The 24,045-nt window shown below is 38.2% G+C and overlaps 1 protein-coding gene across 2 annotated transcripts in view; it reads right to left on the minus strand.

Annotated features, from left to right (window-relative positions):
* Positions 1-24,045, minus strand: part of DLGAP1 (DLG associated protein 1) — a 362,099-nt gene that overhangs the window by 258,365 nt on the left and 79,689 nt on the right. For both annotated transcript variants that reach the window (XM_090285774.1, XM_090285775.1), the window contains exon 2: positions 12,880-13,094. In XM_090285774.1, the coding sequence (XP_090141900.1) occupies positions 12,880-13,094 (215 nt within the window). The remainder of the gene's footprint in view (positions 1-12,879; positions 13,095-24,045) is intronic.

Here is a 24,045-nt window from a genome sequence, read left to right on the forward strand (position 1 = left end):
TAACAGCATAAAAATGTTGATTTTTCTGGAAAGAATTCTTAGTTGAGAGTGAGAAGACCTGGGTCCCGTAACTTGCTTAAATGATTAAGTTATTGGTCTTCTCTGGCCCTCCATCTCCTCATTTGTAATATCACAGCTTTGGAATCATCTCTAACGTTCCTTCCAGTTTTGCTTCTGAGACTTTTCTTTCATCTTGTATCTCAAGAAAAGCTACATAAAGTTAATGCTCAGTGGCCTACAGATAACTGTTTAAAAACTGGCCCTTTGGGAGGAAAATCTTTGACTTATAGGGTTTGTTGATTTCTTTGGTGTAGATATTCTCATCACGGCTAATATCCAACTACTAGAGGACAAAACCAAGTATGTAGTTGTGAAGAGGTGCACACTGTTGGCTCTTATTGGCAACTGGACCCAGCCAATGCTGCTGAGTAGTTCTTTTCAATGAAGAAGAGCACAGTTTAGGCTTGTTGAGACTAAGAGAACCCCTAGATTCTCTCCCTCTAAAACACCAACACAACTTTTCTTCACCTAGTGGAAGGGAATAAGGGAACAATAAAAGAAAGTGGATCCGCCTTGGCTTTTTAATTTCAGGCTCTCCAGATATGAGCTCTCAGGATAGCCCAATATTCTCAGGTGCCTGTACCCACAGCAGAGTGTCCATCTCTGTTGGAATCTGGCACAGGCATGATATTACTGAGTGGTGGCAATTTTGTTATCAATTGGTAATCTGGATCTATGCCTAGAGCTCTCAGCTCTACTTATTCTGTGAAAGAGAAGTGGTCCAAAGAACTAAAAGAAGTTTCTGAGCTGGAAGTCAGAAATGGTGTCCAGATGGTGAAACAGTCTTGTTCAGGAAAAAGTCCCCAGAGTTCCATAAGGCAGTGGAGGAAGAGTTGGAGTAGAAAGCAGAAAACTGGAGCTTAAGACGCAGCCCTGAGGCTGGCTCTACCCCATAATGCTAATAACCATGCAAAACTCTTGGTTTATCTGTAAAGTGTTGGTTAATTCTAAATTCCTTCTGAGACCATTGGGAGGATCAAATGAGATGTACTGAAAATATATGATAAACGATTATTTACCTTACAAATAGACTTGGAAGAAAATTAAAATATCACTAGTTCTCAGGATAAGTGATCACATACATTTCCTCATCGATTTATGTGGTTGGGTCCACAAATAAGTTTAAAAGTGGTAAGTGGTTAATGTGATCCTTGAAGAGGAGGCTTCTCCAATTCTAAAAGGACTAGTTAATGTTGGTTTCTTATAGCCACTCCTCTCCCCCTCACAGGGCTAGAAAGCACAAGGGTTCCCCAGATGAACTGAGGGAAACATGCTAATGCTCAGAGTGGATGACAATACGAGGGATGGCTCCACAGATATTTTTAACATGCTAATGTGTACCTGCCAGACTGAGCTCTGAGTTTCCAGGTGGGTTGGCAACACTAAGTAGGGTTGAGAAGGAACAGGGAGTTTTTCAGGGAACCATAGATTCAGAAACAGAGGGAAGGTAAGGCATCTGAGTGATTACAGACACAGCCAAAGGGTGCTGGGCAGATGTATGATAACAGTTCAGCTACAGGTTAAAGTTACTCTGAGAAGCTACTGTTCAAGACACCTTGGGCACAGAGGAATTGTGTAATGGTTCAGTACCTCCTCAGGCCTGCCCCAAATGCTTCACAAACATCACTTCAGATGGAGCTGGAACCCCCTTTGACATGGGAGACAGAAAGAATAAAAATGCGTGTGAGAAGTCTGTAACTACCCTGAGAAACATTTCAGCACAGTGCTTTAAAAGTTCTAAAGAGGAAGGAAAAGCAGCCAATGGGAGAGGTTAAATTTGAGAGGAAGGCTGAAAAGAATACTTTCCTCTCCCCCATTACATTGTAAATTCTATTATGCTAGCCATGCTGACTACTAATATACCCCAATGCTTAGCACATAGTAGGAGGCCAAAAATTGTTTTAATAGTAATACCTAACATGTATGGAGTGCTTACAGTGCTAGGCGCTGTTCTAAGTGTTTTATATGTTATCTAATTGAACCTTTATGATGGCTTTTGAAGTAGGAAATATTATCATCCCTGTATAACTGATGAGGAAACTGAGGCATTGAATGATTAAGTAATTTTCCCAGAGTAACACATCTAGAAGTGACAGAGCTATGATTTTGAACCCAGGTTACCTCACTTCAGAGCCTGTGCTCTTGAACAACATGCTATAGTAAGTCTTTGTTGAATGAATAAATGAACAGGAGACAGTATTCCAGGGGCATAGAATGAGGACTGCGTAAACAAGGTCCTTAAGCTCCTATGATTGCTGTTCACCAAATATAGCCAGTGCTCCAGTTTCTGGGCATATGGTAGTATTGCATTCTTCTGTGTTTTAGAAATAAGTGTGGTCATGTAGATGTTTTTAGTGATGAAATGTGAGCAAAAGCAACATGTATCATTTCCAGGAAATAGTGCTCAATTCACCACATTCCCTTTCTCTGATTCAGTAACCATGGAAGCACCAATTTCCTGTTCTGGGTATCAGATAATTGCAGAGCTTCCTGTCAATTCATGATGGGTACATATTGTGAACAGTAAATAAACTTTTGAGATTTTAGGGATTGTTTATTAACAGTATAACCTAGCCTATCCTAGCTAGTACATAAATTGGTACCAGAAATAGTGTAGTCATGTAACAACAACACTAAAATACCCTAAAGTATGTGGCTATGGTTTCAGGATGTGGTAGTAGGCAGCAGGGTAATTGTCATCAGAAGCTGGAAACATATTGACCCATGTTATACAGATATGAATCACTCTTGTTTATAACAACTTGGAAGGTAGATGATGTAACAAATGTAACTCAGGGAAAGTAGTTGCAAAACACAATGTTAATAGCGTGTGTTGGTTGCCATTGGTAGCATTCAACAAGGTGTTTTGCAGTTTGAAGTAAACTCAGAAAAGAACTGGTTAGTAGAAATGAAAGGGAATAAGGAGAGGCTGGACAATTGTGGATATGGGGGATTGGAAAAAGCAACTGATTTCAACCCAGTTTGTAAAAGGTAACCCGAGAACACATGAGTGATGAAGACAACGTGGAAACTATCCCCTGTGGCAAGGTTCAGATCAAGGATATGGACACCTCACCCCATGTTCAAACCTGTAAATGGCGTCAGATGACTTAGAATGAAGATACATTGAAGTAAATCCTTTCGTGTAGACAAGGTGATTCAGAGGAAAGCAGCTGATAAGTTGATAAACTGAGCATATCTGAGAAACAGAGAGGCATGGGGGCAGGAAGGTCAACAAATTAAAAAAAAGATCATTTATCTAGAAGGTTCTTGAGTGTGATGATTATTACATGGAATTCAGTGGAATCAATAGAAAAGATTGACTACAGTCTTTAGATAGCTGTACTGCCAAAGGATCACAAGCTTAGATTAAAAGACATGGTAATAAGAGTAGTCCTAAAATGTCTCTGGTATCCAAAGAGCATAATTTCCCTGATGTTTGCTTCAGATATGGCCAAGGAGGATAATAGAAATGGAAGACTCTCCCAGAGCAGGGTGCTAGGGGACATGAGAACAAGGAACATGGAAGTTGCTCCCAGGGTGAAGAACTGCAACTTAATCAAGAAACATTCCTTCCCCAGGGTAGAGAGCCTAAACATCTTACCCAGTGGGTTTACAGAATTGCTATGGACAGGTGACAACTCTTGTTTGTTATCTTCTTGATTTTGAGTAGGAGTGTTTATTTTGTATAATTTTGTCCTTGTCCTACCATTATATATTGGCTGTGTGAGAAGAAGATAAGTTTACCTTTGTAAATCACAGGTGTCCAGATGCAGAGGGGCCACATCTTGACCAGATGTTGATATTACAGTGTATCATTTCCTGCTGCACAGTCTATCACACATCAACCACAGACCATAAACTTTGAGACTAAGACAGGACCAGGACAGAGTGTTTGGTTTCTTTCCCTTTGATGGTGGTGGAATATATTTTGCTTGCAGGAAAGAGAGTGAATTTGGAGTCCAGAAATTAAACTTTGGTAGTCATTATTGCTGCTTGTCAAATAGCGTTTAATGTGTCCATGTCTTGAGCACATGGTAAGATTGCCTTCTCTGCCCTCTTTGAAGATAGACATTGCCATGCCACAGCATTTATCCATAAAATGGGAATGGAGATGACCTGTCCCACTTGCAAGTGAAAGCTTTAGGACCCTGTGCACTTGTCTCATCTGGTGGCTTTGGGGGCCTTTGTTGCTGTGGTATGTTCATACCTTGGTCCTGGGTGACCTTGGTGAATAGAGTTCCCTACTGACCCAAGATGGACATGTGGCATGAGCAAGAAATAAAATTTTGTTGTTAGAAGCCTCTTTGATTTTGGGGTTGTTTCCCACTCCCAGCATAATTTAGCCTATCCTGATTAGTACCATCCTGAAGCCAGCAAAACAGGTCCTAAGAACAATTAGGAGTTCCTTTGATTTAAGCATAGAATCCCTGTAACGGGACAGCAAAGAAGAAAATCTCAAAGGAGAATGAAGTCTTCTTGTGAATCTCTGAATGCTGTTGGGGATTATGTGCATAGACAAAATGGATTCAGACATGATTTCTCAGTAATCTGGTAGAAAGTTTATAGAAGGAATTGTTACAAAGAGAGGCAACAACTTGGTGGCAGCAAGACCAATCCGTCTATTGCAATTATTCAAGTGACAAAGACTGAAGCCCTAAAGCTTGAAGAAGTGAGAAGTGAGCTGCAATGTTTAAAGACTGCATTTAGGAAACTGGTAACTCAGTTGACAGAAATGAATGAGTGAGGGAGAGAAGTGATGAACTTTAGGAGTGGTGAGTTGTTACTGGGTGCCTTGAAATATCACCTTCCTGCATGCTTAGATTACAATTATAGGATCAATGTACATGATAAGAATACTCATACAGTGCTTGTCTTACGCTGAAGTCTTAGATTCTATAGGCTGGAAAAATCTCATACAGGTATATTTTTTCAAATTTTACACCCAAGTCTTTGAGAAGAATTACCAACATTTAAGATAAATTATAATTCAGGTTGTTTTAAAAGATGCTTCAAAAAAGTTGCTTTCAAAATTTGCAAATTAATTTATTATAACTTTGGGTCAGAAGTCTTCCTTGCAGCTAACCTAAATCCCTCAGCCTGCAGTTTTGATCTCATTTCCTCTTGTTTTATATGTAGGAATGTCAATGGTTTTACTCTTTTATATACATCTTCTGCAAAGGTGCATTTGTTTACAATTTATACTCAGCCTGCTTCCAAAAAGGATTAGAGGCAGCTCCTGGTATGTCTCCTAGGCTTCCCTTTAAAGTAGCTTTTCTCATTCTTGCACAGTTTGCTGCCCTCTGAGGTGCAAGAGGAAGATTCCTCTAATGATATCAAATGAAAGCAAAGCTAGTAACCTGAACTATGCTGACAAAATAGTAACCTGTAATTAATAAGAGAAAAGAAAAGAGAAGAAAAGAGAATAAAAGAAAAGAAATGAAAAGAAATGAAAAGAACAAAGCTCCCATGCCAGGTAAAGTGGATTTTTCAAAGTGGAAAAAAGATTCTGAACAGAATGATCAACTTTAATACCACCAGTCTCTGATTTTTAAGTTTCTTTCCTCTGTATAGTACCTGCTTTTGCTATTTTCAGATTTTAGAGTATGTACACAGTAAGTCTTCACTTAATATCATTAATAGTTCTATAAGTTTAAGCAAAGTGATGTATAATGAAATTAATTTTACTGTAGACTAATTAATATAAATAAAAGTTAAGTTCCTATGGCATCTCATCAATATTATAACAAAATGACATTAAATGAAATGACATTATTTGAAGACCTACTGTACTCTAAAGTATATATATTTTTACATGAATACATTACATATATTTTTCACGTGAATACATTTTCTGATTGTAATTATAGTGTTCTCTTTTGCCTGGCTGTCTGCATTTTAACAGGGATAAGACATAGAGATTAGATTGAAGGAATGGTAGCTGGCTGAGAGGCAAAGTAAAAAATTTTAAGATTCTTTGCAAACAGAAGTCATTCTGAAAGAGAAGTGGGTAGCATTTTTAATCAGTAGTACCTAAGGGGAATGAGCAATCAATTTCCAGACCTTTCTTTTGGGGTCTTCTCCTGCTCCCATCACTCCAAAATCTTTAGGGCCTTGTTTAAACAGTCACACATAAACAAGTCATTTGAAGAAAGCTGAGATTATACACTGTACAGCCATGGAACAGATTCAAGTACCTACTTGGTTATTCCATAGTCCTGACCAAATCGAATCCAGGCTCTTTGAGGCCGTCACTTCTCCCTGTGACCTCCGCAGCCAAGTCTCCTTTATCTCGGAACCTTTGATCATTTGGTCATTCCTTCCTTCACCCCAGGCCAAGACTGGGCCAAGATGGTCTCATGGTCTTTGTGTTTTAGCTGCACATCTGCCTGCTTGCACTTTTGAGTCAGAATTTATTTCACTGCAGCCTCTGACATCTCCCTCAAATCCACTCTGCATCCTCAGAATCTGTTCTGAATGGCTCTTTTTCCTGGGCATTGCGTCTCAGTTGTCCATTCTCAGTTGATCTTCCTTTTCTCTTCCATTTTAACCACCTTTTACATAGTTCACCTCTGTGGTCTTGGTAAGTTATCAATCCATTCAGCTTTTTATTCTTCCTGTTTTCAGAACCTGGGCTCAAATCTTAGCTCTGACATTTAGTTGATAGGTAACCTTGGAGAAATTATTTAATCTCCCTGAGACATGGATTCCTTACTTGTAAAGTGGGGGAAATCTCATTCATGTACAGAGTTGTGGTGATTAAATGAGGAAAAAAACAACAATAACGTAAAGCCATTAACACTCAGTCAGGCACTTGTAACCTCATTCAAACTTAGATCTCTCTTCCATGTTTCCTTCTCTCTTAAACTATTTGAATTTTCTTTCTTTTTTTCCCACCTCCCTCAAAGACACACAAGTAGTTTTTTCTTCTCTGAAGTTATGATCATTGTAGGTGCAGTTCAATCTTTCCTATAGAGCAATTATATAGCAAGAGACCAGCATATAGTACAGAGTATACTATTCACTATTCACCCATCTCATTTGGGAGGGTATTCATACCCAAAGAGAGATCATTAAAAAAAAAATAGGCATGGCAATCAGGGGTTGAATATAATAGACCATTTTGTATATCAGTTTTGGTTTGTCTTGGTTTTAAACCAGGCTTATTTCTAGCAGGGAGTTGAAAGGCATTTAGATAATTTGTCTGTGAGCAAGTGAATGAATTTCCCCATTTTAAACATTTTTCATTCCTTGTTTTGGAAGGAGAGTGGAGAATTGAGTGGACAGAGAATAAGAGGAGACAGAGAGTATTATGATAAGGGAAGGACAGGAAACTATTCTGAGTTTATATCTCTGAGGATGTAAATCCATAATTTTGTCGTGTTGGATTGTATTATTTTGTTCTTCCTCTCACTGTAAGGAAGCATTTGCTATTGTATGTTACAATTATACTCAGAGACATGTAAAGAAGAATGGCAAAACATTTGGGGAAAATGAACATCAAAGAAAAATAGACATTTCATATGCTTAGGAGAAAGATGGGCTGATACATATTGCTTTGTTCTTAAATATGGTTCACAACCTCAGGAGAAAAAATCCTCATGCTCCCATCTTTATATGACCTCCCCCTCACACCTCCCTGGCTTTTTTTCTGAGAAGAGAAGGAATGTGATGAACCATAGGTGGGTAGAAAGGGCATGTGGAATGTGAAGAACCAGCAGAGGACAGAGTGTGTCTAGAGAGAAAAGAGGGAGAAATAAACTTACACAAAGATAACCGAAAAAAGAGATGCCAGGAAGAGGCTACAGGTTTGGGTTCGTGCTGTAGAACTGACTCATTTTAAATCTCCAAAATTAAAGGTGAAGGAGAACACCCTATCTCTTCTCAAATTATATCATTTTCTAATATGACTTCCTTTGTCTTTAAATAGTGAACTGATATTTATTCTGTGCCTCAACCTTACAACTGTGTACAGTAGTGCTGATAGATTCCTAAGAGACCCTGTAGACAAGAGACAGCAGTTGGGGAATCGCTGGTGGGTGAGAAGTGGTGGCTGCAGCCCTGTGCTCAGAGGAGTTCTGAGCCCCATAGCGAAGCTGCTCAGTGGGAAGGGTGCCAGGATCCCTTGATGTTGGCATTGGCCAATGCTGTCTGTCATGGGCCTGGGCGGGAGAGTGTGATGGGAGCCTTCTATGTGGTGCCATCCACAGAGACAGCTCAAGCTCTTCATTTAATTGGGATGGGAGGAACTCAGAGACAGCCATTAATCTAGTTGCCAAAAGCCACAGAGCCATTTAGTATCTCACCAACTTATCATTATGATTACTTTTGTCTTTTTTTAAAATCATTTTTTAATTTTTCAATTACAGTTGACACACAATATATTAATTTCAGGCATACATTCTTGGTTAGAATGATTAGATATTATATAACTTACTAAGTGATCATCCCGATAAATCTCATACTCATCTGACACCATACACAGTTATTAGACTATCACTGACTATATTTCCTAGGCTGTACTTTACATCCCCTTGACTATTTTATACCTTCTGATCTGTACTTCTTAATCCCTTCAGACGTGAAAAATTTCAAAAATGTGAACAATAAAATGGCAATAAATACATATTTATCAACAATTGAGTCTAAAAAACAAAATAAATGAACACACAGAACAGAAACAGACCCACAGATACAGAGAACATTTTGACAGATGCCAGATGGGAGGGGTTGGGAAGATGGGTGAAAACATTATATTTTTTAAAAAGTTTTCATATCAGGGAAAGAATGAGGTTAAGAGAATTAACCATCCTGAAAATGGAAAACTATCTACCTTCAAGGTGTTTAGAATGGAAAATAAACCTTACTGAAGCCTTTTGTTAAGACACTGTATCAAAATTGTTAGAAGTTCTGATTGGTCCCCTCTAGAGCCAAATATGCACAGAAGCCTGGGGCCTTCTCTCCAATTTCAGAGACATTTATAAGTCTATGATGTTAGAGACTATTTCTTTCAGGAGGAAATTTTTCTTCATGCTTGGAAGAAGGGATAAAGAAGCAGGAAGAGACTTTAAAGTGTTATTTGCCTTGGATTAATAGACATTTGAATTTACCTTTAGAATCTTTCAAATGACAGCTCACAAATTTTATTTTTTAATATTCTTCATTTTCACAACATATTGAAAAAAAAATCTGGGATGGGATTTGCACATGGTTTTAACTAACCATGGTAGCAGGCAGTAGTCTTAATTCTAAAATGAATTGCATATTATAGCAAATTCAAGTAAAAGACTTGAATTCTTTATCAGAGCTAAGCTGTGGTACCATGTTTTGAGGGAACTCTGGCCCCCAAATATCTCTCCTTTACTTGCCCGAGAAGTTACTATTAAACATTCAGAAGTTATTTTTGAAAATAATAATATTCTTTGGTGATATGTCATTTCAAGTTTTATGGTTAGCTAATATAAAAGAAGAAGAAAGGCTAATAGCAGAAAAGTGAAGGAATTTCTTATTAGCTGTGGAAGAAGAGAAGGGAGTGAAAGAAATAATGGTCCTGAGAGGTGCTACAGGAGTTTTACAGCCCAAAGATGGAGATCACTGTCTCAAGATGACCTCTGACTCTAGAATGTTCAACTGACCTTAGGCCTTATTTATCTAAAGATACAATAACATTAGGTAGCTGATGAAAACCATGCTCATAAATAGACCTTCAAGATGCCTTTGGAAAATAGCAAAGGAAAAAGAAAAGAGAAAAACAATGTAAGAAAGTGTAGGAGTGCCTTCTCTTCAACATTTCTGAGAGAAGATGGGAGTTGAAAACCTCAAACAAAATGTTGCCCCAATCTCACTTGGCTAATTTTAGTTATCTTAGTTCATGGCTATGATTCATCCCTAAAGCTGTGAATTGCTGAGGAGGAAGGAGGAAAAAAATTGACTTAAATGTCAGAGCAGTAGGAACAGAAATACAGTTTCTTTTTTGGGGAACTAGAATTCCAGGATATGGGGATCTTTTTTTCTCATAAGGGACTAGCTGCTTCAAACTTCTAGAAAAACAATTATCTCCAGTCAAAATATCATCAAGGAATAAAAGACAGAATTGATTATGAGTGATGTCTTATCTAAATTTTTACCCTCACAGTGTATTCCCCCTTTTTTTGTGTACCTACTTACATCCCATTAAACTAGAAATCACTAATAAGCATATGTACTTGAGCATGACGGTAGTCTGATATGTAGACTGTAATGAGAGGTGGAACTCCTGAAGCACGTGAAGAAGAAATCAATGGAGATGAATAGAGCTCTGAGAAATAAGTCCAGTGAATGGGACGGTAGCACAGAGAAGAAAGACATATTAGAATGGTCAGATGTTGTCTTGGCTGCTAAAGAATAGGGTGGGCAACAGAAGTGATTTGGTAAAATGCCTTCCTAAGTCAAGAAAAAGTTTTTTAATTTAGGAGGTATCTCTTAGTGAAATTGTTATCATTTCAAATTTCCATAGGTTTTTCTTCCAGAGGAAGAAAATAGAAGTCACAAACTCCTCCACTCTGCTCAATGACTAATTTCACTGCCTGAAGGGCTGACTCTCTCTACCATCAGCTTAGCCTCTATCTCTGTGTTGGCCTCTTTCTGTTCTTAAAACTTGTGAGCAGGAGAAGAAATATAGGATGGTTGTGAAAATAGGGTCCAGGGTATAAAAAAAAAGGTATTATGTAGAAGGCAAAATGAAAAAGTTCCACTGACTTCAGAGTAAATTGCTCACAGCCTTGAAACTCTGAGGAAAGTAGCCCCAGGGCACAATTATGAACTTGATTTCTTCACATACCCCTGTCCAAGGCCTCCTCAAAGCACCTTCCACACCTTTCTTATGCGTCTGCTCCTTTCTGTTCTCCCCATACCTGGGCACCGCTGTGAACTGTGGCAATCATGGTATCTCATAACCCAAGACCCAAAGTGTCATTCAGCTGATGTGGCAAATGCATTCCTGTAGGTAAACTAATGGGATACTGAGAAGGTGGAAAGGACTCAGGAGGTTGCAGGGTCTCACTACTTGGTTTTCATTTGAGGAAAAAGATCTTGAAGGTCCAAGTGACTTTGTTGCCCAAAGAATTCCTTCTTTTGCATCATTTGGAAGATGTCAATGCCTGGCTGTGACTCTCTATTGTCTCTAGTGGAGATACTTTGAAGTCCATAGAAAATATTTGCCAGAAGAGTCCTTGGCTACCCTCATGTTCTACCACTTTGGCCCAATGCCTTTATTACATATCCAGTTCTTTTCACACTGCTTATACTTAGTTTTCTGATCTTCTGTGAGCTGTGCCAAAGTACAAGGAATACCTGATTCTATTTTTCACTTCCATGATCAATTTTTCCCTTGTGTTGCAGTATTATGGGTTGAATTGTGTTCCTCATGTAGATATGTCAAAGGGCTAACTCCCAACACCTGTGAATGTGACCTTACTTGGAAATAGGGTCTTTGCAGCTTTAATCAAGTTAAGATAAGGTCATCAAGGAGAGTTCTAATTCAATGTCACTGATGTCATAAGAAGACAGCCACATGATGACAGAAGCAGCTGTAAGGAGAGGAATGCCAAGAATAGCAGGTCACAACCAGGAGAGGCAAGGAAGAATTGTCCTCTATAGGTTTCAGAGGAATGTGTTCCTGCTGACACCTTGACTTCAAACTGCTAGTTTTCTGAACTGTGAGATAATAAACTTCTATTGTCTCAAGCCACTCAGATAATAGTACTTTGTTATGGCAGGCCTAAGAAGTGAATACATGCAGAAATAAAGGCAAAGAGGAGGGCAATTGGAAGCCAAAGGAAAGGAAGAAGAGCTTCCTTTTCTTGGGTTGGTTTACTAGTCATTGGTATTAGTTTTCTGTTGAAATGATCCATAGTGGTTTCATGTGATCCCTTGAAAAAAATATTGATGAGGGGACACTCCCTGTTCACTTCCTTAAAATACAATGTAATTTGCTTTTTAAATAAGTTTCCAGCTGTTTTCCAGTGTTCTAGGTTATGATCTAGTTTGTTTTCCTCAATGTCATGGCTTTGGCACTTAAAAAGCATGAATTATCCATAATACATTTTTAAGGTTCAAATGATGAGCTACATAATGCTGTGTTCCAAGCTCTGATTTCTCTCTATAAATAAAATTAAAAATTAAATATGGCCTTTCTTAAAATAATCAATTCCCATAATTTATTTTGTAAAGCTGTTCTTTGTTTACAAATAGCACAAATGGAGGTAAGGATTACTTATCATCATATTTTTCAAAACAAAAAAATAATTTTAAGGTCTTACAGAATATATATTGAGTGCCCAAATTTAAAAATGTATATCAAGAACCTTCACATTATCACCCAATTTTAAACCATGGACACATTCTATAAGCTTCTCCAATATAATCTGCTTTATTATATTACTGAATTACCTGAAAAAAATTCAAGGGTCTTTTAAGGAAAAGATAACTTCATAGATTTAGTGGTTGAACAAATACCTGAGATTTGGGATACATGGCTCTTCTCATTGACCAGAAATCTTAATTCCTTTCAGAAGCCACTCTGAGTTATTCCAAACTCTTCTTGGAGGTTGGGGGTTCAGCTTATAATCTATGCAGAGTATATCTGGATGCCCATGTCTTTGAAAGCACAGGGACATTCAAGTCAGACCTCATGTCAAAATTAATAGACCAGTCAATGCATCACACTGCTCCATCTGAAGAGTGTTTTCTGTCCCGTTTACTCTAGGTGTCACACAATCTGATCCTAGGTAATAATACAAGGAACTGGACTACCAGAAGTATAGTGATAGAAACACTTACTTGAGCGTGGTGAGTTCTGTGAGAGAAGGCTGAGTAGCCTTGAGATAGCTTTCTCTTCGTGCAGCAACTTTGGGAGAAGGCTTGGGACTTGTGTCTGAGTCGCCACTGTCTTCATCTCCCATGGCTTTGATGTAGCTGCCACTTCGCATCCTCCGGCATGGAATCTCATCATCTTTACCTCGAGGGGTATACCCTGTCCATTCATCTTGAGGAACCTATTCAGATATAAAACAGATGATTCATTTTTTTATAAGACCATGAATTTTTATTTTCTTTCCTTTTTTGGGTGGGTATGACCCTAAATATGGGTAATACTGATAATCATCTAAAACTTTAGACATTAACTTTTCAATATTGGTGTTTTACTTTAACTGGTTTGGAAGTACAGTAGTCCCTCTCTATGTTGCGGTTCACTTGTTGTGGCCTCACTGTATCACAGGATTTTAAAAAATACTATATTTAATTATTTATTGTGGATTTTTCGCTATATCGTGGGATTTTGCGGTACTATACACGTATGTTGTTAAAGTTACGTAGGTTTAAGAGTGTAGAATATGTTTAAGAATATAAGTAGTGTTTATAAAAGTGTGGAAAAGGTTAATAAGGAAGTGGGAAAGGTTAATAAAGGACTTGGGATGGGTTATAAGTGTGTGGGAAGGGTTTATAAAGCCTTAAAATATATATAAATACTAAAATAAAAATAAGGTTTCTACATCATGGATTTTCACCTATCACGGGGGTGTCTAGAATGTAATACCTGGGATAAATGAGGGAATACTGTATTTTGAATACATGCAAATCCATGTCTAAATTTTCAAAACAACCTTTGTATTAGGAAAAATGAAAATCATTAGCTCTGATTTACTTATACTTCTCAGTTTTTTCATCCTGATAATAATTGAGTCAGGCATAAAAATACCATTGTAAAGGAGACCGGTTTTATTAAAGTTTTTCCGTTATTTATTTTCAAATGTCATTTAAATTCAAAACTGTTTCTGTTTTGTCTACATCTTCCATGAACTCTTCATTGTCTACACCTTCTGTGAACCCTTCATCTCCACCATCTCATGTCCAGTCTTTCTTTTTTCTAAACCAGTGGTCTGTACCAGCTGCATTGACTTCCTAATTCAGTCTCCGTAGATCTGCTTAAAGCACACTTTAAAGGTTTCCAATGATCTCCTCATGAAAGCTAGTGGCATTTGTTACTTTAAATTATTCTTGACCTCTACACACACACACACACACACACAAACACACACACACCGTGGTGACCACCATCACCATTTCTTAAGAGTTTCTCTACTTACCTGGTATAGCTTTTATTGTACTTATCTGAATTGTTGTGTTCCTCTTGCTTTGCTGGATCCTATTTTAAGTCCCTAATTGTGGGTACCACACAAGATAATGTTCTCAGTACATTGATCTCTTTTCTTTCCACAGTCATTTCCTTTGAGTTCAGCAGAGCACTGTTATGCTATAGAAAATTTCTTTATGACTTTCTCTTTAGACCCTCTTAGATTTTATACTTCAATAAGACCTCAATCTAGGATCTCATTCCTCCTCCATGTGGTAAAGAAATGCATAATTACCACTCTTTATATGCATTAAGAAGTAACAGCCAACAGTGCATAAGGATTAATTTAAAAAGATGGGGGAGTCTAGTTCTTGCCCTCAACATGTTTATAACAAAAATGAGAAGACAAAGCATAAATAAATTTCACAATAGTTCCAAGTTAACCTGTTAGCAAGTTTAAGATATGGTCCATAAATGGAAACTGACCCAATTTGCAAAGAGAAGTTAAAAAGGTATTTAGAGGAAGAGAAGATGGCAGAAGAGTGAGGGGAGGCTGCGCTTTCAGGCTCCCGAGACCCATCTGTAGTTTGGACTAATTGCAAACAGAACATCTCAGTAAGCAGCTGGACACTGGCAGGAGTCGAGCCTTGGCACTGCTGGATTAGAGAAAAACCATCTGGGAACAACCTGTTTAGTGAGGATAGTGGAGGAAAAAGGGACGAGATGGGATTCCTGACTGGGGTGGCTGCCCGAGCTGCGGCAGGAAGTACACAAAGGCTTTTTGGTGACCACAGGCTTCCCCAGAGAGGAGCTGGGAGGAGAGCGGATCTCTGCCCGCTGGCAGAGACAGGACTCGACCAAGTGGCATTGGCGCTGAAGGACAGGAGACAGCATACTGCTGTGCAAGTGAGAACGTAATTTTCCTTTATATTTTTCTCTTGTGGACTGCGGAGAGGGGTGGAAAGTTTGGGGGCAGTAGGACATTCTTGAGGAGCGCAGGTGCAGAGGAGCGCAGGTGCAGAGGAGTGCTCGTCCACTCCCTAACCCTCCTCTTGGGTCTCGTGGGCGCACATAGGGAAGTACACTCATTCATTGGCCCAAGTGCGCAGAGCCGCGAGTCCAGGTGCCCCTCGGACACGCCCCAACAAACATAAGATCAGTGCCCCAACGGGCACAGGGAGGGCCCCCTGAACATGCAGAAGACCATGCGCAGACACCCCTGGCCAGCTCCAGTGGGTGCCAGGCCGGAACGCGGACCACATGCTCACGCTCTGCTCATGCCCGCCCAGGCGGGTGCGGGAACGGTGGGCAGCTGCGACGCAGGAACAGCGGGTAGCAGTGACTCACAGATGCTCACTTCCACTACGCATGTGTCCAGGGTCCCGCCCCAAGAGGCGAGAGACCAAATCCTGGAGCGAGGCTCGGAGGGACTGAGGCTAGTTCTCAAGCAGCCTTGTGAGCGCATGGGTGCGCGAGCGCGGAAACACCTCGGTAGGCTTCAATATGTGCCAATCGCTGACTTCCACTATGCCTAAGTGTCTGGGGCCCGGCCCTGGGAGGCGAGAGACCACCTCCCAGAGTGCGTCTCTGCAGGCCCGAGGCAAGCTTTTGGGCGGCCCTGCACGTGCAGGGGCGCGCACACAAAGGCACCTCGGCTGGCTCCAGCAGGCACCAAGGGAGTGCGCCGTGCCAGCCACCGCGGGCGCACACCGCTGCTGCAAGGAACAAGAACTTCTGACCCGCCACATTAGACCAGCTGGGGATGCAGAAAAAGAAGATGACACATGAAGGCTGAACTAAGTAAAAACATTTCTTCCCCCGCCCCCTTTCCTTGAAAAAGGGAAAAAAGAAGAGAAGAGAGGAAGGGAAAAACAAAAACAAAAACAAAAAACTATATCTCTAATTCATTTCATATAATCTCTCCTTCTCATCCTTCCTCTTTAATCATTGTTTATTTGTTTGTGTGTCTAGTTTAGCCTCCCTTTCACTCTAAATAAATAGAATATAATTACTATATAAATCCAATACTATACAATCCCACTTTCTTACTATATTCTTCATTTTTCCATCCTTTTCTTCCATCATTATTAACATGCAATGTAAATATTACCTACTGTCTTGCATAGTCTCAACTATTATTAGTCTATCATCTCTTCTCTCAAAAATCATGTTTTTCCTTCCTATAAATAACTCTTATCTATTCTTCCTATAGTATAAAAGCTCTAATCTCTCTACATTTATATTAGTACTGGCTCATTGGCTGATGATAGCGGAATAGAGGGTGGGCGATATTTTTGAGGGTGTGGGTCTCCTGCCTGGGCTGTGTGTTTATGTTTTTAACAGCATCTCCACAAAAGAACTCAAGACAAAGTGGATAGAGTGACTCTCAATCAACTAGCCAGAAGGAAGATCCTACCAAAGAGCATCTGAAATACAACCAAGCAGCATAAACAAATGACATAAAGGGTACCCCAAGAACATCAGGCTCAGGAGATCAAAGAGACTCTACCACTGAAACCCCCAGATCTCCTATAAAGAATCCCATACCACAAAGGTAGGAAGTCAAAGAAGAAAAACCCAAAAAACAAAAACAAACAAGAAGAATCCAACATGGTGAGATGCAGAAATAACCTCTCAATGAAAAGAAAAGAGGAATCCACAGAAAGAGAGGTAGATGGAATAGACATAGTCCAAATGTCAGACATGGGATTCAAAACAATGGTGGTGAAGAAGCTCAATATACTCAAAAACCTTGAAAACAACTATGACAACCTCCAAGGAAGTTACCAGCAGCTTCAAGAAAATTACAGGGAAATTGCAGAGAACTACAGCAGCATAAAAAAAGACATAGAAACTATTAACAAGAACCAGGAAGAAATGAAGAATTCAATCTCTGAACTGAAAAACACAGTAGAATCAGTCAAAAGCAGACTAAATGAAGCAGAGGATCGGATTAGTGAGTTAGAAGATAATGTAGAGAAAATTCCCAGACAATACAGCAAAATGAAAAAAGATTGAAAAAGTATGAAGAAGAAATAAGGGAATTACAGGATAGCATAGGGAAAAACAATATCAGAATAATTGGAATTAAAGAGAGATCAGAAGAACAAGGAATAGAAAAACTGATAGGAGAAATAGTGACAGAAAATTTTCCCAACCTGATGAGAGAAAAAGTAATACAAGTTCAGGAAGCACAGAGAGTTCCAATGAAGAGGAACCCAAAAAACCCACTCCAAGGCACATCATAATTAAAATGGCAACATTCCAAGACAAAGAGAGAATCCTAAAAGCAGCAAGAGAAAAACAGCAAATACCATACAAGGGAGCTCCGATAAGGCTATCGACCAATTTCTCAACAGAAACACTACAAGCAAGAAAGGAATGGTCAAAATATTTCAAGCAATGAAAAACAAAGGCCTACAACCAAGAATACTCTACCCAGCAAGACTCTCATTCAAAATAGAAGGTGAAATAAGGAGTTTCTCAGACAAAGGAAGACTGAAAGAATACATCTCCACCAAACCAGCATCGCAGGAGATGTTAAAGGGAGTGTTCTAAGAAAAAAGAAGAAAAAAACAAGAGAGGAGAGGAACAGAGGTACAAAGGGAAATGAATAAATACACGTCAATAATAACCTTAAATGAAAATGGATTAAATGCTCCCATTAAAAGACATAGGGTAACGGAATGGATAAGAAAACAGGACCCACATATTTGCTGTCTACAAGAAACACACCTCAAAACAAAAGATTTACACAGACTGAAAGTAAAGGGATATAAAAAAATATTCCAAGCAAACGGACCGGAAAAAAAAAGCCGGGGTAGCAGTTCTCATATCAGACAAAATGGATTTCAAAGCAAGGGCAATAAAAAGAGACAAAGAAGGACATTTCATAATACTTAAGGGAACAATCCATCAAGAAGATATAACACTGATAAACATATATACACCCAACATAGGAGCACCCAAATACATAAAGCAAATACTAGAAGACCACAAGAAGGATATTAACAACAACACACTCATAGTAGGGGACTTCAATACTCCATTATCAACAATAGACAGATCATTGAAGCAAAGAAACACCAAGGATACACAGGCGTTGAACAACACACTAAACCACATGGACCTAACTGATATATATAGAACTTTCCACTCCAAAGAAGCAAAATTTACTTCTTTTCAAATGCACATGGGACATTTTCAAAGATAGACCACATGGTAGGACACAAAACAAGCCTCAACAAATTCAAGAAAATTGAAATCATATCAGGCATCTTTTCAGACCACAATGCCTTGAAACTAAAAATCAACCTCAGAGAAAAAAATCAAAGACACCCAAACTAATGGAGAATGAATAACATGCTCTTAAATAATGAATGGATTAACAATGACATCAAAGAAGAAATCAAGAAATTTCTAGAAACTAATGATAATGAACACACAACAGCCCAAAACCTATGAGACACAGCAAAAGCAGTCCTGAGAGGGAAGTTCATAGCAATACAAACATATCTGAAAAGGATAGAATAATCTCAAATAAGAAATCTAACCCTAAAGCTACAAGAACTAGAACAACAACAACAAACAAAGCCTAGGGCATGTAGAAGGAAGGAAATCATCAAGATCAGAGCAGAATTAAATGACACAGAGACTAAACAAACAATCCAAAAGATCAACGAAACTAGGAGCTGGTTCTTTGAAAAAACAAACAAAATCAACAAGCCTCTAGCCAGGCTCATCAAGAAAAAAAGAGAGAAGACCCAAATAAACAATATCAGAAATGAAAGAGGAGAAATCACGACTGATACCAGAGAAATACAAACGATAGTAAGAAATAACTACAAACAACTGTATGGCAAGAAATTTGACAATCTAGAAGAAATGGACAAATTTCTAGAAACATATAACTTTCCAAAACTGAATCAAGAAGAAGTAGAAAGTCTCAACAGACCAATAACAAAGAAGGAAATTGAAACAGTAATCAAAAATCTCTCTGCACACAAAAGCCCTAGACCAGATGGCTTCACAGGTGAATTTTACAAAACACTTAGGGAAGAACTAACTCCTACCCTCCTCAAACTATTCCAAAAAATCCAAGAAGAGGGAAGACTCCCAAACTCGTTCTATGAAGCCAGTATTACCCTAATCCCAAAACCAGATCAAGACACAACAAAGAAAGAAAATTACAAGCCAATATCACTGATGAACATAGATGCTAAAATCCTCAATAAAATATTGGCAAACAGGATCCAGCAATACATCAAAAAGATCATACACCACGATCAAGTGGGCTTCATTCCAGGGATGCAGGGATGGTTTAATATTCGCAAATCAATAAATATAATACATCACCTAAACAAAATGAAAGACAAAATTCACATGATCATATCAATAGATGCAGAGAATGCGTTTGATAAAGTACAACACCCATTTATTATGAAAACACTCAGCCAAATGGGAATAGAGGGAGCATACCTTAACATAATTAAAGCTATATATGAGAAGCCTGAAGCCAACATCATGCTCAATGGAAAAAAAACTGAAAGCATTCCTCCTGAAACCAGGAACTAGAAAAGGCTGTCCACTCTCTCCACTCCTGTTCAACATAGTGTTGGAAGTCCTAGCCACAGTAATTAGACAAGAAAAAGAAATAAAAGGCATCCAAATTGGGAAAGAAGAAGTAAAACTATCATTATATGCAGATGACATGATAGTATACCTAGAAAACTCTATAAACTCCATTAAAAGACTACTTAATATAATAAGTGAATTAGGCAAAATAGCAGGGTACAAAATAAATATACAGAAATCTAAGGCATTTCTGTACACCAACAACAAAATATCAGAGACAGAGACAAAAAGGAAAATACCATTTACTATAGCAACAAGAAAAATAAAGTACCTAGGAATAAACTTAACCAAAGAGATAAAAGACCTGTATTCTGAAAATTACACAACATTGAAGAAAGAAATTAAGGAAGATACAAATAAATGGAAGCAAATACCATGTTCTTGGATGGGAAGAATCAACATCACCAAAATGGCCGTACTACCCAAAGCAACTTACAGATTCAACGCAATCCCTATTAAAATACCAACGACATATTTCACAGACCTAGAACAAATAGTACAAAAATTCATATGGAACCAAAAAAGACCCCGAATTGCAAAAGCACTTTTGAGACAGAAGAACACAGCAGGAGAAATCACAACACCAGATATCAAACAATACTACAAAGCCACTGTGATTAAAACAGTCTGGTACTGGCATTAGAACAGACATATAGATCAGTGGAACAGAAAAGAGAGTCCAGAAATAAACACAGGCCTCTATGGTCAACTAATATTTGATAAAGGAGGAAGGAACATAAAATGGAATGAGAAGAGCCTCTTTAACAAATGGTGCTGGAAGAACTGGATAGGGACTTGCAAAAAAATGAAACTAGACCACCAACTTACACCACACACCAGATTAAACTCAAGATGGATCAAAGACTTAAATGTAAGCCATGACATCATAAAAGCCTAGAGGAAAACATAGGCAGGAAAATTTCAGATATCTCACGTAACAATATCTTCACGGATACATCTCCTAAGTCAAGAGAAATAAAGAAAAAAATAAACAAATGGGACTACATCAAACTAAAGAGTTTCTGCTCAATGAAAGAAAACATCAGCAAGATGGAAAGGAAACCAACCATATGGGAAAACATATTTGTCAATGACATCACAGACAGGGGACTGATTTCCAAAATATATAAAGAGCTTATACGACTCAACATCAAGAAAACAAACAACCCAATTAAAAAATGAGTAAAGGGCCTGAACAAACAGTTCTCCAAAAAGGACATGCAGAAGGTCTATAGACACATGAAAAAATGCTCAACATCATTAGCCATCAGGGAGATGCAAATAAAACCCACAATGAGATACCATTTTACACCAGTCAGAATGGCCATCATCAACAAATCAACAAACAACAAGTTCTGGCGAGGATGTGGAGAAACGGGAACCCTACTGCACTGTTGGTGGGAATGCAGACTGGTGCAGCCACTATGGAAAACAGTATGGAATTACCTCAAAAAACTAAAAATGGAACTGCCTTTTGAACCAGCAATTCCACTGCTAGGATTATACCTGAAAAATCCTAAAACAGTAATTCAAAAGAACTTATGCACCCCTACATTCATAGCAGCTCTGTTTACAATAGCTAAGTGCTGGAAACAGCCTAAATGCCCATCTGTAGATGAGTGGATCAAAAAACTGTGGTACATTTACACAATGGAATACTATGCAGCAGAAAGAAAGAATGAACCCCTGCCATTTGCAACAACATGGATGGAACTAGAGAGAATTATGCTTAGTGAAATAAGCCAGGCAAAGAAAGAAAAATACCATATGATATCACCTAATACAGGAAACTAAAGCAGAACACAAACAAAAGAACTAAATAGAACAAAGAGCAGAATAGCAGTCAATAGGGAGGAGGAGGGGGAGGAAGGGGGATAAGTAAGGGAAGGGTTTAGTCAAAGAACTTGTATAAATGACTCATGGACATGGACAACGGGGAGGGATATGATTGTGGGAGAAGGGGTGGGCTGGGTTGGGGAGAAAAACGGGGGAAAAATGGGACAACTGTAATTGAAAAACCAAAAAAAAAAAAGGTATTTAATATTTTGATGCTAATCATTTACTGATTATCCATTAGATAACACGGTGTTTCATTATTAACATTTAACTATGCTAAGCAATTTGTTTACAGGATCTTATTTCATCAACACAACAACTCTGCGTATTTCCCCCCTGCATTTCTCTGATGAAAAGCAGGAGCTCAGATAGCTTAAGAAATTTGCCAAAGAACACATAGCTAGTAAATGGCAGCACTGGATTTAAAGCATTTTAGTTTAACATCAAAAATCAGAATTTACTTACTCCCAACTTCATAGTTAATAATGTATGAATGTTAACACTTACATGTTAAGAAAATTGTCTACAATGTTACATACACATATTAAACATAGATGTCTAAATGTTACAGAGTCTAAGAAGAGAAGAGGTAGTCTACTAAACACTATTCTTTCTCCCTTAAGTTATAAATTTGTCCATATAATTTAAAAGTTTATGTCTAAAAATATCAGACTGAAGAGTTGCTACTATTCATGGATCTAAAAACAGTTGTTTATAGGTTCTAATCCTGAAAAGTACTAATAAAGTATAATTAAATTTTTCACTGTGCAGATTATTTATTTTATTAAACAAAATCTTAAATCATATTTTCTATGTGCAGGCACTATTTTAAATGTTTTATAAATATTAACTCATTAAACCCATACAGCTGAGGAGTAGTATTATTATTATTACCCCCATTTTACAAATGAGGAAACTGAGGTTATGTAACTCTCCCAAAGTCCCAACTATGAAGGGCAGGGTTCCAGCACAGCAGTTGCTGGGGTCTTGCTCTTGCCCACTCTCTGATGTTGTCTCCTTAGGTTATGACCAGTAGTACCCATGGAACCAAACAATTACAGTCCCACAATACCTTTGTAATCCAGCACATCTGATGCATTTGACATCTATTAATTGTGGTAGTAACAACGTAGATTTTTTTACTTTTTTTTTTTTTAAGCTAAAAAGCATCACTGTCACCATAGCAACAAGGGAGATTTCTAAGGGAAATTGTAAATGTTAGAACAGTCTTGTTTTTCTTCAATTGGCAGATGACTCACTGCAAAGATATGATCATGGTCAGAACCTCATTAGTGGTGGAGCAATTGCATTTTATAAATTACATTAGTACAGCTGAGGGTCATAGATGATGCATACAACATTTGTATTTCTCAGTACTATGCACAGTTCATAGGCATTGCTCTCTAGAATAAGTCAGAGACTAATGGCAAACATTATTAGCTCATATTACTTATGAAAAAAAAACATGGAAAATTTCTGTTCAGGTGTTTTTTCCAAAATCAGTTTATAGTAGAAATTTGGATTTGGACTAGAAACAGGCTGTGATTATTGAGAAGGGAACCAGATGGGTAGTATTTAATCTGCATATCTTTCAACTAAACATAATTTTCAAATGATAGCAGCTAAAACATTATATGTGAGTGACTTACATTGGAATGGAATTTAAAAATCAATAAATTACTTATACTCCTAAAGATAGCTTAGAACAAGATTACATATAAAAATGCAGGAACCTGTTCCAGGGAAAATGTAAAGAAACGAAAATCAAGACCCTGAAGAAGAAAAATACTGTTGCTGAAGTCTAAGGGTCAGCAAAATTGCTATAATTGAGCCACAGTTTTAATTCCAAGTCTCTTAAACTCTAAAGTAAAAGGGAAGCCAATGGTTGGGTACATAATTTTCAAGGAAAGCATACAAGTTTATAAGGTGTCCAGAGCATAAAATGTCATCCCCTTCTGACTGAAAAGAAAAGAGATTTGTGGCTACAGATATTATTGTGATCTAGTCAAAGGTTGCTATGTCTTTCTGCTTCAGTTCACAGAGAAAAAGATTTAGGGAAACCCAAAGGGAAAAAAAACCTTGCAGCTCTCTGAGAAAGCCTTTATTATTACTAGTCCTAGCAGTTTAAAGAAATGAAAGTCTTAGTAAGAGAAGGAAGCTGGAGCAGGTAGGAAAGGAGCCTGGCCACTTGTGTATGACGGTCTAGCCAGTTCTCCTGCTTGCCTGCAACAGCTTAGCAGGTGGTTAGGTCCAACAAATGTTAAAAACATAAATCTAATAAAAGTTAGGTTTAAAGAGTTATGGGTTAGAGAAAAAGAGGATCATTTGCTTCTTAATGCATATATTTAAGCAGTAAAGCTCCAACAGAGAGCATTATTTTTGATAAACTGAAATAAGGATGG

Source organism: Furipterus horrens, unplaced genomic scaffold (assembly GCF_987537825.1).
Source record: "Furipterus horrens unplaced genomic scaffold, mFurHor1.1.pri manual_scaffold_8, whole genome shotgun sequence".
Lineage (NCBI taxonomy): Eukaryota > Metazoa > Chordata > Mammalia > Chiroptera > Furipteridae > Furipterus > Furipterus horrens.